Source organism: Nothobranchius furzeri, chromosome 4 (genome assembly GCF_043380555.1).
Source record: "Nothobranchius furzeri strain GRZ-AD chromosome 4, NfurGRZ-RIMD1, whole genome shotgun sequence".
In the NCBI taxonomy this organism is placed as follows: domain Eukaryota; kingdom Metazoa; phylum Chordata; class Actinopteri; order Cyprinodontiformes; family Nothobranchiidae; genus Nothobranchius; species Nothobranchius furzeri.
Genome location: NC_091744.1, coordinates 82,817,489 through 82,830,463, shown reverse-complemented (window position 1 = coordinate 82,830,463; position 12,975 = coordinate 82,817,489). Strand labels below are relative to the sequence as shown.

Sequence of the window (12,975 nt, the reverse complement as noted above, 5' to 3'; positions counted from 1 at the left end):
GTTCAGGGTGTGGCCAGGTCACCGTCTGTCTGTTCAGAGCTCGTTTTACCTAAATGCTTTTTTCTTATTTGCTTATTTTTACATAATGAAAACTAGAAAATGGGGAAAAAAACAATAACTTCGGATAAAAAACACTCATTTCATCAATACATCTGCAGTGGCCTGTAGTAGGAATGAATGCCTTGTAATTCATACTCGGGTGTGGGGGGTGAACGGCTTACAGGGAGTGAGCCACTTCACAGCTGAGCTTCAAACGACAGTGTCTGGTATCACCTGATATGTGGACATCTCTCCTCTGATTGGCTAACAGCAAAACGACTCCACTGACTCTGTTTGCTCTACAACTTTGATGTTTTATCTCCACAAATAACACAAGCCTGGAGGAGTTCTGCTGTGTGGTGGAGATGTTAATGCTAACAGTTAGCTTGTACTAGCTGAGACGTTCTCTGCTGTTGCCTGGACACTAAACCAACAACAGCCTTCCTCGCCGTGAGTCAAGATGGGTGAGTCCATGAATGTTAGTGACAGTGTGACGTAGATCTGTCAGGATTTTCTAATCCTAGAGTTTCACCGTCTGTTTTCAATCAGAAGCTAATGCATGAGATAGGAGTAGGAGACTATTTTCATGTTCAGCCTGCACGAAACACTCAGAGTGACCCGTTAGAATCAGAAACAGGATTTAAGAAATGGGTTTTCACTGATCTACACCTTTAAATGGTTTCCATTGCTCTAGTCTGACCAGTAATGAGTGACTAATGTGTGGAAAAGAGATAAATTGCTGCAAGTGTTAAATATCTGTTACCACTCAATTATAAAGGCTAATGAATATCAAATTATACAAATGATCAACATTTGATAATGACGTGTTGGACTTGAGGCTCAATTTTACTACTTCAGCCAATTATCCACAATGAACTGAAAAGTAAAATCAACATAAGAATAAAATAAGAGAAGATATGAACACAAACACTTGACTATAAAACCACCATCGCTGCCTGGTTCCAGATGTTTTAGCATCACAGATGATTTCAGAATAAACTCATTTTCCAGTCCTGCACCAGCAGCGGTGCAGGGCAAACCTCCAAGATAAATATCTGGAATATTTCTGTTTCAGAGTACACCGTTAATCCTCTCCACAAATCATTGTTACATAAGGCTCTGAAGAGTCGCTCTGCTAGCAGTCAAGGTGCAGGTCAGCAGTTAGAAACACAACAAATCAGAGTCTGAGTGACAGAACCGACTTACAGGAAGTTTAAAATAAGACTAAAATAAGATGCTGAGGAGGAAAATTCTTTGACCCAGTTTTTATGTTGATGTGTCACTTCTGGACCCACAACCCCCTCAGCTACACAGGGAGGAGGCAGGTGGTGACGGGTCCAGGTAGGAGACATCTCGTATGGGCAGAAAGCCAGACAAATTTATGAATCCAGCACATGCTGGACCAGCAGGACGAGCTGGACGGAGATCAATCACTGAAAGGAGGGGAGGTCAGTTCAAAGCTAAAGCCCAGCCTGTGTGTTAGAGGCTGTTATCCGTTTAAGAGCTTTTGCCCGCTGGGCCCTTTTTCTGTCTGAGTCTTGCAGATATCATTTGGGGGGATTTTTAGCTGCCTTCAAATTTCATGAAAACCACACAAAACTCTGCAGATGGGAGGCTGGCTTCAACCAAGATGTTTAATTCTAATCATTTCATCATAGTAGTTTGTTCTAATTAGTTTTCATGTGCATAAAATTACACATCATACTTAAATGGATGAATAACTGTGAATCCTGAACAGACGCAACACAAATATGTCACTTCCATTGTTTAGATCTCTGTTCTGCTCTACTGATTTTTATTGGCTAATTGCTTAGTTTCACTGAGCGTCAGCTGTATAGATTAGTGGGACAGCTTGATGCTGATGGCAGGAAAATGTTTTGCATCATCACACGCGCACACACACACACACACACACACACACACACACACACACAAACACACACACACAATCACACACACACACACACACACACACACACACACACACACAATCACACACACACACACACACACACACACACACACACACACACACAATCACACACACACAATCACACACACACAATCACACACACACACACACACACACACACACACACACACACACACACACACACACACACACACACACACACACACAATCACACACACACAATCACACACGCACACACGCACACACACACACAATCACACACACACACACACACACACACACACAATCACACACACACACACACACACACACACACACACACACACACACAATCACACACACACACACACACACACACACACACACACACACACACACACTCATGTGCAAGTGTGTGACAGAAACAAAGACAGGAGGCTCTACAAAAAAGAAAAACATTTCAATATCTTTATATATGTATGTATATATACACAGAGAGAGAGAGAGAGAGAGAGAGAGAGAGAGAGAGAGAGAGAGAGAGAGAGAGAGAGAGAGAGAGAGAGAGAGAGAGAGAGAGAGAGAGAGAGAGAGAGAGAGAGAGAGAGAGAGAGAGAGAGAGAACTTCTACTGACCAGGACCAAAGAAGAAGCTGCCTTGGTTTGTTCTTCTGCAAATACCAAAGACCAGAAAAACACCAAATACAAATACAGCTGAGGTGGCAGAAAACACCTCAAACCCTCTAATTATGGCTGCTTGGAAATTTCTCAAGCAGTCGTAATTTTGATAAGAATTTTTTATTCAGTTTTAGTCTTAAGTATTTTGACAAATGTTTTTTATTTTAATCACGATTTAGTCACAGAAATTAACGCTGTTCTCAAGAATAATTTCTGGTTTCTGGAAATTTTAACAGGAGTTTTTTTTCCAGCTCTCCTCTACAGAATATCCTGAATTCAGCCATATTGGAGGCTTTCCCACCAATAACAGAATTTTAAAGGTCAGATGTTCCCCTTCAGGACGTTCTGCTAGAGAGCAGAATTCATGGTTCCATCAGTTACAGCGAGAGGTTCAGGTCCTGAAGCAGCAGAGCAGCTCCAGACCATGACACTGCCGCCTCACTGTCTGACTGTTAGTAAGAAGTCATGACAATCATGGAGGTGTTCTTTCTTTTGACCATTGATCTGCATGTTGTTCTGGGTTCTTTTGTTCATCGGAACGAGGCAGGATGTGTTGCTTTTTGAGATCTTGCAGCCTCCTTCATAACGTCAGACAGGCTCTATTGCACAGGTTGGCTGGTGGAACTGCACTCAGCTTTATAAATAATCTGGTTCCATCCATCCATCATCAATTTTCTTTTGTTTATCCAGAGCCGGGTCGCAGGGGCAACAGCCTAAGTTGAGAGGCCCAGACTTCCATCTCCCCAGCCACTTGGGCCCACTCTTCCAGGGGAAACCCAAGGCGTTCCCTGGCCAGGCAAGAGACGTAGTCCCTCCAGTGTGTCCTGGGTCTCCCTTTAGGTCTCCTTCTGGTTGGACGTGCCCAGAAAATCTCACCAGGGAGACATCCTAATCAGAAGCCCGAACCACCTGAACTGGCTCCTCGATGTGGAGGAGCAGCGGGTCTACTCTGACCTCTCTAAGGGAGAGCCCGGACACTCTGCAGAGAAAACTCATCTCGGTCGCTTGTATCTGTGATCTTGTTCTTTCAGTCATTGCCCAAAGCTCGTGGCCATAGGTGAGGGTAGGAACGTAGATCGACCAGTAAATCGAGAGCTTTGCCTTCTGGCTCAGCTCTCTCCTCACCACGACAGACGGTACAACGCCCACATCACTGCAGACGCACCAATCCGCCTATCGATCGTACGCTCCAGTTTACCCTCTCTCATGAACAAGACCCCGAGATATCTAAACTCCTCCACTTGGAGCAGGACATCATGCCTGACACAGAGAAGGCATTCTATAGCCTGGCCTGCCAGACTCATTGGAGGCTCCAGAAATGTTTTTCTGCAGGTGCTATGAAGGAGCTAGTCTTTTGATTGAGGGTGCTCTGAAGGAAGTGGTCATGCGTACCTATTGTTCTCTAAAACACCTTCAACACTAGCAGACACACATGCGTGCACAAAACCTCAACAACACCTGAAACAATCATTTATATACATCATAAACATATGAACAATCGCTGACTTTTCCATGAAATCATAAACACATACAGCCACACAGAAAACCATCTATAGTGTTGCAAGGTTAGCTAACGTTAGCGTTAGCATTTCCAGCGGCAAAACCCTTGACTGCTGCGGCGGTTGAGGGTTGACTCTCTTCATCCAGATCCGTAGGTTTTTGTGGGTCTGAGATCACTTCCAAAGATTCATTTGTTTCTGACTGAACCCGTGGAAATGTGGGCAACAAAAACCGATCCATTTCACCACTAGCTAGCTCTACCTTTCACTCGTTCGCAGGTGGAAAATGAGGTCAAAGGTTAACATCAATTTCCTGTTTTGGTTTAAGATTTTATTATCTACATGATAATTTCCTCATTATTTTTGTTTTGTATGTTAAATATTATCACATCCACACGTTAAATTAAAATTAAATTGTAAAACATAAAAAAATCTAATATTTACTTGGGGGTGCAATGACTAATCCAGGGGTAGCTATAGCGCCCCCTAGCGCCCTCCTGGCGCCGCCACTGGCCAGACGCGTCCTCTGTTTAGTTCTACACAGAGATCTGGTCTGGTTACTCAGGCAGAGAGGCACATGAGGGGCGGGACTAGCCAGCTCAATAATAACCCCAAAAAAAAAAAAAAGACAGAAATGCCGATTGTATCTCTCAAGGCTAGTTTTTTTAGCTGTAGTCAAAAATGGTGTCTGGAGATGGCGCAAACATCTTTCTTTACAGGAAAGGCTTTTAGCGCTTCTTCTTGTCGTGGTTTTAAAGACGTGTTCAAGTCATTTACAACAGAGGAACGAGCTGTAGCGAACTCCACTACAGACGCCATCTTTGTTATTTATGAGAAACTAAGTGTTGTGGTGCTGCTCAGCGCTGATTGGCTCGCTTAGAATTCTCAGGGGGTGGAGTTATTTGAAAAGGAGCGTAGGCTAGACATTCGATCCTTTTCTGACTTAAGACCATGATCTTAAGTGCAGAATCTGGTTCATCATGGTTAATTATGGAAATAGCTTTTTTCACACGGAGCCTGGTTGATTTGTATAATTTTGATCCTTTAATAAATAAAATCACCATTTGTTGACAGCTTTTTGTATTTAAACAGATTATTTACTGAAATGTGTTACTTGTCCGAAACATTTAGGATAAAATCAGTGAGGAAACGAACATCGAGCCCCAAATCTCACTTTTTAAATGCTGTTTATTTCCTCGTTTGTATAAGTTGCCCTCAGATTGGTCTGAGCTGTGGTGCTAAAGTGGCGTTAGGATAAATCAGCCACTTCTGTTGTAATTTGCTGCTGTCGTTGTTGAACACGATGACAGCCGTAATCTCTCTTTGAGACTCCATTTCTCACTAAAGTGATTACTGAATCTGTGCTGTCTTTTCATTTATCTGCTCCTCTGCCTCTCCCTGCCTCTGTGTGAGCGGCTGGTAATCAGTCAGCTTAGCTCTTCATCTCAGTAAACACCATCCGCCCGGAAGAGCCAGCCAGCCAATCGCAGCCCAGTGGAGCTGATCAGCCAGCCAATCGCAGCCCAGTGGAGCTGATCAGCCAGCCAATCGCAGCCCAGTGGAGCTGATCAGGCAGCCAATAGCAGCCGGGAACACTCGGTCCCTCGTGACACGATGACCCGCTGCACGTCGGTAAGCGTTGCTATGGGAACCCTACTGTACAGAGCAACTCCGTGGAAATGCAGCGGAGTGCAGGCAGGAAGGAGAGAGGTGGGAGGAGAGGACAGAAGTGAGGGGTTGTTGGCAAACGTAGGAGAAAAGCAGAGTTTCCTGAAAATGTTGAATTAGGTGTGGTTTGAGGGCAGAAGCAGCCAGCGTTAAGCGAACAGCGTGTTTTCAGAGCATGTGGGCAGCAGAGCATCTGAACGCTCCTGACTGATGTTGATTTGGACACGACAGAACCCTCGGGGTTCTCAGGTAGACTGCCAGAACCAGAGTGAAGTGTTTGGTCATGTCAGAGAAACATGGATAGGACATCTGCTGTCTCCACGTTTAATTATCATCTCTGAACTTTTCAGTCACTCAGAACAAAGCAGTGGGCTCACAACAACCGTTTCACTCATTTCACTAACAGAATAACAAATCAATCCTCCTCCTGAGGGTTTTCCCAGCTTTGTGGTCTTGGTTCACGTAGCGGGGTCCTAATCCAGTTAGAAAGAGCTAAAGTGGCCGTTGACATTATGGTCCAAGCTCTTGCTTTGATTGGGCTACAGGTAATCCAATTCATTTCAAATAAATCTGAGTTTTTCTTTGATTTTTTACACCATTGTAACACAATCAAGCGGTTTATGCAGGACATCCATATGGATTTCAGCTCTAAACACCAAGAACTTGGAGTGAAGTCTGAACTGTAACTTTCTCAGAGAACAAAATCAAGCAGATAAAAGTTACATTTTCTATTATGAAAGCAGAAACAGTTGATTTTTCATCATCAGCAGAAAAGCAGCTCCCTTTGGATACATGAGAATTTACCATACTTGGAGTGAAGGCGGGGTCCATAATATAAAGAACAGATTTAATTCACAGATGCACGACGCAACTGGACCAGTAGAACAACTCCGTACCGATGTAGTTATGGTATGATCTTTAATCGATTCATTATATTTTTATAATAGTAAAATCTGGTCTATTAAATGTCTGCAGGTACTTTAGCTTCATCAGGCTCCTGCTGTGAGATCGGATCTCCTGTTGGCGCACAACTCTTCTTCTACTGCCATTCCGGCTGTTTATAGGTTCTGTTGTCTCATTAGTGGGCCTGCTGGTAGTCGTGCTGAGTTCTGATCCAGTATCCAGAGAAAATAAAAGTGTTCTATTATTTCTAATAAAGAAAAAGTATTTTTCTGCATACTGCTGAGAGTGCCTGGCAGTTATTTACATATCTAACCCCATCCACAAAAATAAATAATAATGAACAAGAGTCTGCTTCTAGACCTGCAGAAAGAGAGAAAAAAAACAAAAAAACAAACAAAAAAATGGGACACAACAGCAATACAACAAGATCAAGCTATCACTGTGTCATCTTGATGAAGAAATATATAATCAACATTGTTCAACTGAACAATCACACCATAATAAATCACAGTGCATTTAGTGCCAACCACAGCCTTAAGACGTGCGTTGAACGTGCCCAAGTCCATACTTTTGAGAGCACCATGTGAGCACCTGTGTGTGTACACGCGCTTGTTTATGTAAGGTTTCTCTTTAGGAGCGTCCAATAGAGAGTGTGAGGGGCCACAGATCTGCCCCCTAAAGATGTGCAGGAGATGGAGGGAGCTCCAAGTCCCAGAGATCCAGGAGCTGCCCCAGAGCACAGGGACCCCAGGAAGACTGCGACCAGAAAAGTCCCCGCCCCCCTCGAGAGGCGCAGAGGATTGCCCCGGGGGGCCACAACCAGCAGCTGGCAGAGTCCCGGGAGATATCGGCGGCAAGCCCACAGGCCCGCCCGCAGCCTCCCACCCCCTACCCGGCCGAGCCCGGGACCTAGCAGAGCCCAGGGACCCAGAACCCACCAGGCAGCCACCGGGATTGGTCAGCCAGATGCCAAAAATCTTAAACTCCCTGACCCGGGAGCCACGACCCAGGCAGACCAAGGCACCGAACTCCACACCAGGTGTGGCAGGGGGAGGGGAGACAAAGATCTATATAATCAAAAGAAGTCTCAGGAGAGGGAAGGAGTCAAAGGCCCCACCTGACATATACAGTCATACACAAACACAGTCACACACTCCCTCCCTCATGCTCACACATGCACATACAACCAAAGACTTACAAAAATGCACGCCGGACACCCACTCATGCTCCCCATACACACCCTATTAACTCTGGTCCCGGTACTGCTGCACATTGGGTACAACCATCACCGGTTACCAGAGTTCGACCCTTTCTGCTGGGGTGCTGATGAGCAGGCTCCCCCGCCCAACGCCGAGCAAAGCAACCCACCACCCCAGACCCCAACCAGACGGCCAGATCTCCCTCCTAGCCTCCAGCCCCAGGAAGCCAAGCGACAACAGAGGTGTGCTACGACCCCTAGTCTCCCTCCGCCTGCTCCAGTATGGTGTTAGTGAGTGTTGATGAGGTGTATTCCATGGCTGTGGTGATGTCCATGCGATACTGCACCCAATATTGTTCCATAATAATAATAATCACCCAGTAAGCCACGCAGATTCTTCTTATCAAACTGTTCCTGTCAACCATCATTCTGCACATCTGCTGCTCTAGCTGTACCTCAGTTTGTCCATCCTACTGGTCATTTTTCACGCCGACTTCTCCTGGTTTTTTCCCAAATCCACTTTCAATCAGACAAGTTTGCTTTGTGGGTTTCAGCGAGCTGATCAGGACCGGCTCTGCCTGCGCTGCAGGAGGACGGCCTTTTAGTGGAGGAGTTACATAACCAGGCTTTTGCTGCATGTCTGCTACTGTCAGCCACACACACACACACACACACACACACACACACACACACACACACACACACACACACACACACACACACACACACACAACCCTTCTGCATGCTTGTGCTAATTGCATTAATGCACACGTCTGAGTGTTTCTGTTTTGAGGCAGAGGTTTGTCTCATGAGTCGCGGTCTAAGGAACTCAAACTGGAACTGATTTCAATTTTATGGTAAATTTAACTCAGATTTAAATTATAGTGCACGCCTGAAATGTCCTTTAAATTAATGATAACACGTTTATCTTTTCTTAGCAATCAAATAAGCTACCAGCGTGTGAACGTATGTGAATGGATGAATGATTCACTTTAGTGCGGGTTAATAAACCTTTAAAATCAGATTTTTTAGAACGGTATAAAGCTTTTATTTTGTTAGTTGACCAAATTATATAGAACAGAACTAAAGAGGACTGATTTCAGAACGATGTTTTTATGTGGTCCAATTAAGAATCAAACACCTGGAAACAATGATTAGTATTAACTTTTTGATTTAAAGTCATCTAAATGATTTTTCTAAATCAGCTTTGTCCATTAATTTCATGGATGGATGAGTTTTGCGACAGAGAACATGTCTGGGGTGGAACTATCGTTATCATGTCCTTCTTTCCTTCAGGCAGTATTTTTCTGTGCTAATTTATTTATTTGATCAACATTAGAGGCTCTTAACTTTGTAATAACGTTGTAATTGTAATTTTACATTTAAATGTTTTACATTTTTATTACATTTTCAAATCAAATGAAATTTACTACTGTAAGATTCAATTTTAAATAATATTATTGTATGAATTTGTGTATTTTTTTATCTTTTTAAAAACATAATATTGAAAGAAATATTTTATACATTTAAAATTTTATATCTAAAAACTACATTTTTGGGGACATTTTCAAACATAATCACATGATTCAAGATCAGAAATTTCAAGCTTTTCTTACCAGTCTAGCTAAAGTCAATCTTTATTACTTTTCAGGGATGTGTATTTTTGAAATTCTGGCGATACGATACACATCACGATACAGGGGAGACGATACGATAAATCACGATATATTGCGATACATTCAGTCAGACGTTACAAACAAGTTATTTTACTGAATTTATTGTAAGAATGTTCAGTAAACAGTCCAAACTGATGCGTAGCATGTTTAACATGAGGTATCTGAACCATGAGGGAGGGATTTACATTTCAATGGTGGAAACAAAACCCGTTGCACACTGCTGCCAACTAGCGGGTGGCGATTGAATTGCACAAAACGAAAAGAAAATACACAAATGTTTGCATGTAAATTCTTTCAAGAATTAGATACACGGCTTTTGAATATCAATGTAATAATTACAGGGGGAAAAATCACGATATATTGCCATATCGATATTTCCGATACACAGCTTTTGAATATCGATATAATATTGCTGGAAAAAATATCACGATATATTGCCATATCGATATTTTCTGACATCCCTATTACTTTTATATTATTATTTTACTATATAAAGTTAAAAAAAATCTTTCTTCGTGTCTTCTTGGTCTGATTTGAAAAGCTGCCCTGATGCCCCCTCCTGCTTGTGCATGAACCTGTTTGAGTTTGAGTGATCGTGATGAGGCGGAGGACAGGATGGAACGACCTGAGAGGACCTGAAGTGCATCTGTAACCAGCCTGTCAGTCACTCTGCAGTCTTTGCTGAGCTCAGTTGTCCAGTAAGTCACACATCTTCACATCTACCCACAAACCACACTTCAAAAACACCCACACTGCATCTGTTGATGCGTCTCTACTCCCGTTCTTACCTCCATCTGAGTACGTCTCTGTTCCATATCCGTCCTGCAGCCCGTTGTTCCACGTCCCCTCATATTTCCCGCTCGTCCCCGTGCTCTCCCGGACGCCGTAACGTCCCTTGAAGCCGTGCGTCCACTCCCCTTTGTACACCCAGCGGCCTTTGTTCTCAACACCCAGACCGTGTCTCTTGCCCTGTGCCCAGGTGCCCTGGTAGGTATTCCCACTGGGCCAGGTGTAGACGCCCAACAGTTCAAATCCATGGGCCCAGGAGCCACAGTACTCGCCCTGGCCTTTGGGTCCCGTGCAGATCCCGTAGCCATGTGCCTTGCCCTCCTCCCACCCGCCGCAGTATGACCCCCCATCGTCAAAGTTGAACCTGCCGCCAGTGGACATGCATGTAACAGGTCTTGGCAATTTCCCTGAAGCCTCAACAAAAAGAAAAAGAAAAGAAAAAGAAAGGAAAGGGAGGAGAGAGAAGGACAGGTTGGTGCTAGAAGCTACCCATGGAGTGGAGGTTGTAGGTTGGAGAGGTGAGGGGTGAGGGGTGAGGAGGCAGGAGAGGGAGGGAGAGAACTCCCACACACAGATAGTCCCCCACTGTTTTCAACAAGGATGGAGAACAGGGTGAACAAATCTCCCGGCTAGGTGGGAAGGGTAGGAGATGCCGCTCACACCATTCTCCTGGCGGGCTCCCAGCAGCTTTAGCTAGAACTTCTCAGCTTCCCTGTGGCTCATGCAGGTGAGAGAGGAGGCGAGTGGGCCCAGAGCTGCCATTATCCTCCCTCAGCTGGAGCTGAAAGCATCAGGCAGCTCCACCGGCCTCCGATCGGCCTGCCTACACAGTCGATGACACTGACTCTTCCTCCTACTCCCTCCTGCTTTAGCTTAGGCCCACTTATTCTGCCGCCTCCTACCTGATGATGCCTCCACCTCTCTGGGGCGTAGAGCTGAGAAGTTTCCCTGGTGGCAGCCTTGAAGAAGCACCAAACCCCAAAAAGAATAAACCGGCCGCGAGGCCCCGAACTGAGCTGCGATGACAAGATAAAGGAAGTCCTGATTCTCTCTAACAAACAGAAAAATCATCTGAAGTCAGACTCAGTGACTCACTTTGGACTTCTCCATCATCTCTTCACCCTCAGCCCCCCTCACACATGCACTGTGCTCGGAGCTGCATGCATGCAAAGAGAGGGAGGGATTAAAAACGGAGAAAAAAAACACATCAGATATTCAGCTTTGCTGCCTTTTTCATCTGGAGAGCAGCAATGCAGTCTTCTACCTTATACAGGCAGACACAAACACTTCCCGCGCGGACACACACGTACACACACAATGAAAATAAACAAGTGAATTGACGAATTTCTCCTACTCTATCCCTCCCTGCTCTGTTTCTCAGTCTGACTGCAGATCTTTAATCCAGCGCGTCCATAAGTGGTTTATCCTCTGCGTGGGCTGCCTTCAGTTTGCCAGTTTGATGAAATAGCATCCGTGGATAGGATCCCGTTAGGCTGTGGTCTGTCCTCTCCTGCTCATCTCCATGTTTCCCTACGGAGCAGCGGCTGACGCACAGCCTGCCTCTGCCTGCTGTCTCCGTCTCACCGCCTCCTCTGTCTGTGGACGTCTCTCGCTCAGAAAACCAGCTCATTAGAGAGGATTGTTCCAGTGCAGCTAACACACACTCCCCTCCCTTTCTCTGCTCAATAGCACAATCCGGCTTTTAAAGAGACAGAAGCTCCACACGCAGCGCCGCTTCCTCACCTGTAGATTTTTTTATCTTTCATAACCTCCCTTGTCCTTTTGATCCTTTTGATAATCAACCAGACCTCGGCTCCAGGTTAAATCACACACATAATCACTAGAACTGCAGACATTTTCAGACAATTTAAGGATTTTTTTTTTGTTTTTCCCATTTAAAGGCACACTGGGCACTTTTGCATTCAGCACTCCCTGGTATCCGTCATTAACTCTCTAAGGTTAAACCGAAAATGAAACCGATCTCCTCGCTGTGTGTTTGTCTTTTTAACACCTTCAGCTAACAGCTGAAACGTCTCTCCAGCTTTCCTTAGTGTCTACACAAGTGATTAATCACTAAATGAAACAAATCAGCCGTGTTCATGATCTAAAACCTGCAGAGAACGTGCTGAAAGCAGACTGCAGCCCCAGGTATGCAAGTCCACAGGAGGCAGCCCGCCACTCTGAAGTTGCAAGTGCAATATTCTGGCCACAGAGGGCAGTTGGCTCTGAGTGACATTTCATTCACTGTGTAAAAGGGTCATTTTAGCACCTACTGGCTCAAGAAAATGATTTTAAAATGTGAAAAAGTTGGGTCACAGATGAAGATGAAGTCACAGATCATTGTAATGGTTTAATTACATGTTATTTAATAAGCCATAAGACGTAGGATTCCATAGGAAATATGAAATCAACCTTATGGATCTGTTGGGTTATTTTAACCAGAAGACTGGAACTTTTTATTGCAGGGATTAGATAACAGCTTCGTATTCACTCAGAGACAACAGAAGAGAGAGTCGAGTTTAAAAGTTTAAAGATTTATTACTAAACAAATTAAAACTAGACTAACTTTAACACTAAATGAATGGCGTAACTAAGGTGGATGAGACGGAGAATGGGG

The 12,975-nt window shown here is 44.5% G+C and overlaps 1 protein-coding gene across 3 annotated transcripts in view; it reads right to left on the bottom strand.

Moving 5' to 3' along the window:
- Positions 1 to 12,975, bottom strand: part of jph3b (junctophilin 3b) — a 61,215-nt gene that overhangs the window by 37,830 nt on the left and 10,410 nt on the right. For 2 of the 3 annotated variants that reach the window (XM_070550517.1, XM_070550519.1), the window contains exon 1: positions 10,358 to 12,038. The exons of the other annotated variant lie outside the window; for it this stretch is intronic. In XM_070550517.1, coding sequence (XP_070406618.1) covers positions 10,358 to 10,739 — 382 coding nt within the window. In that variant the 5' untranslated portion in view covers positions 10,740 to 12,038. Of the gene's footprint in view, positions 1 to 10,357; positions 12,039 to 12,975 lie in introns of those variants that run through there. 3 annotated transcript variants of the gene reach the window in all.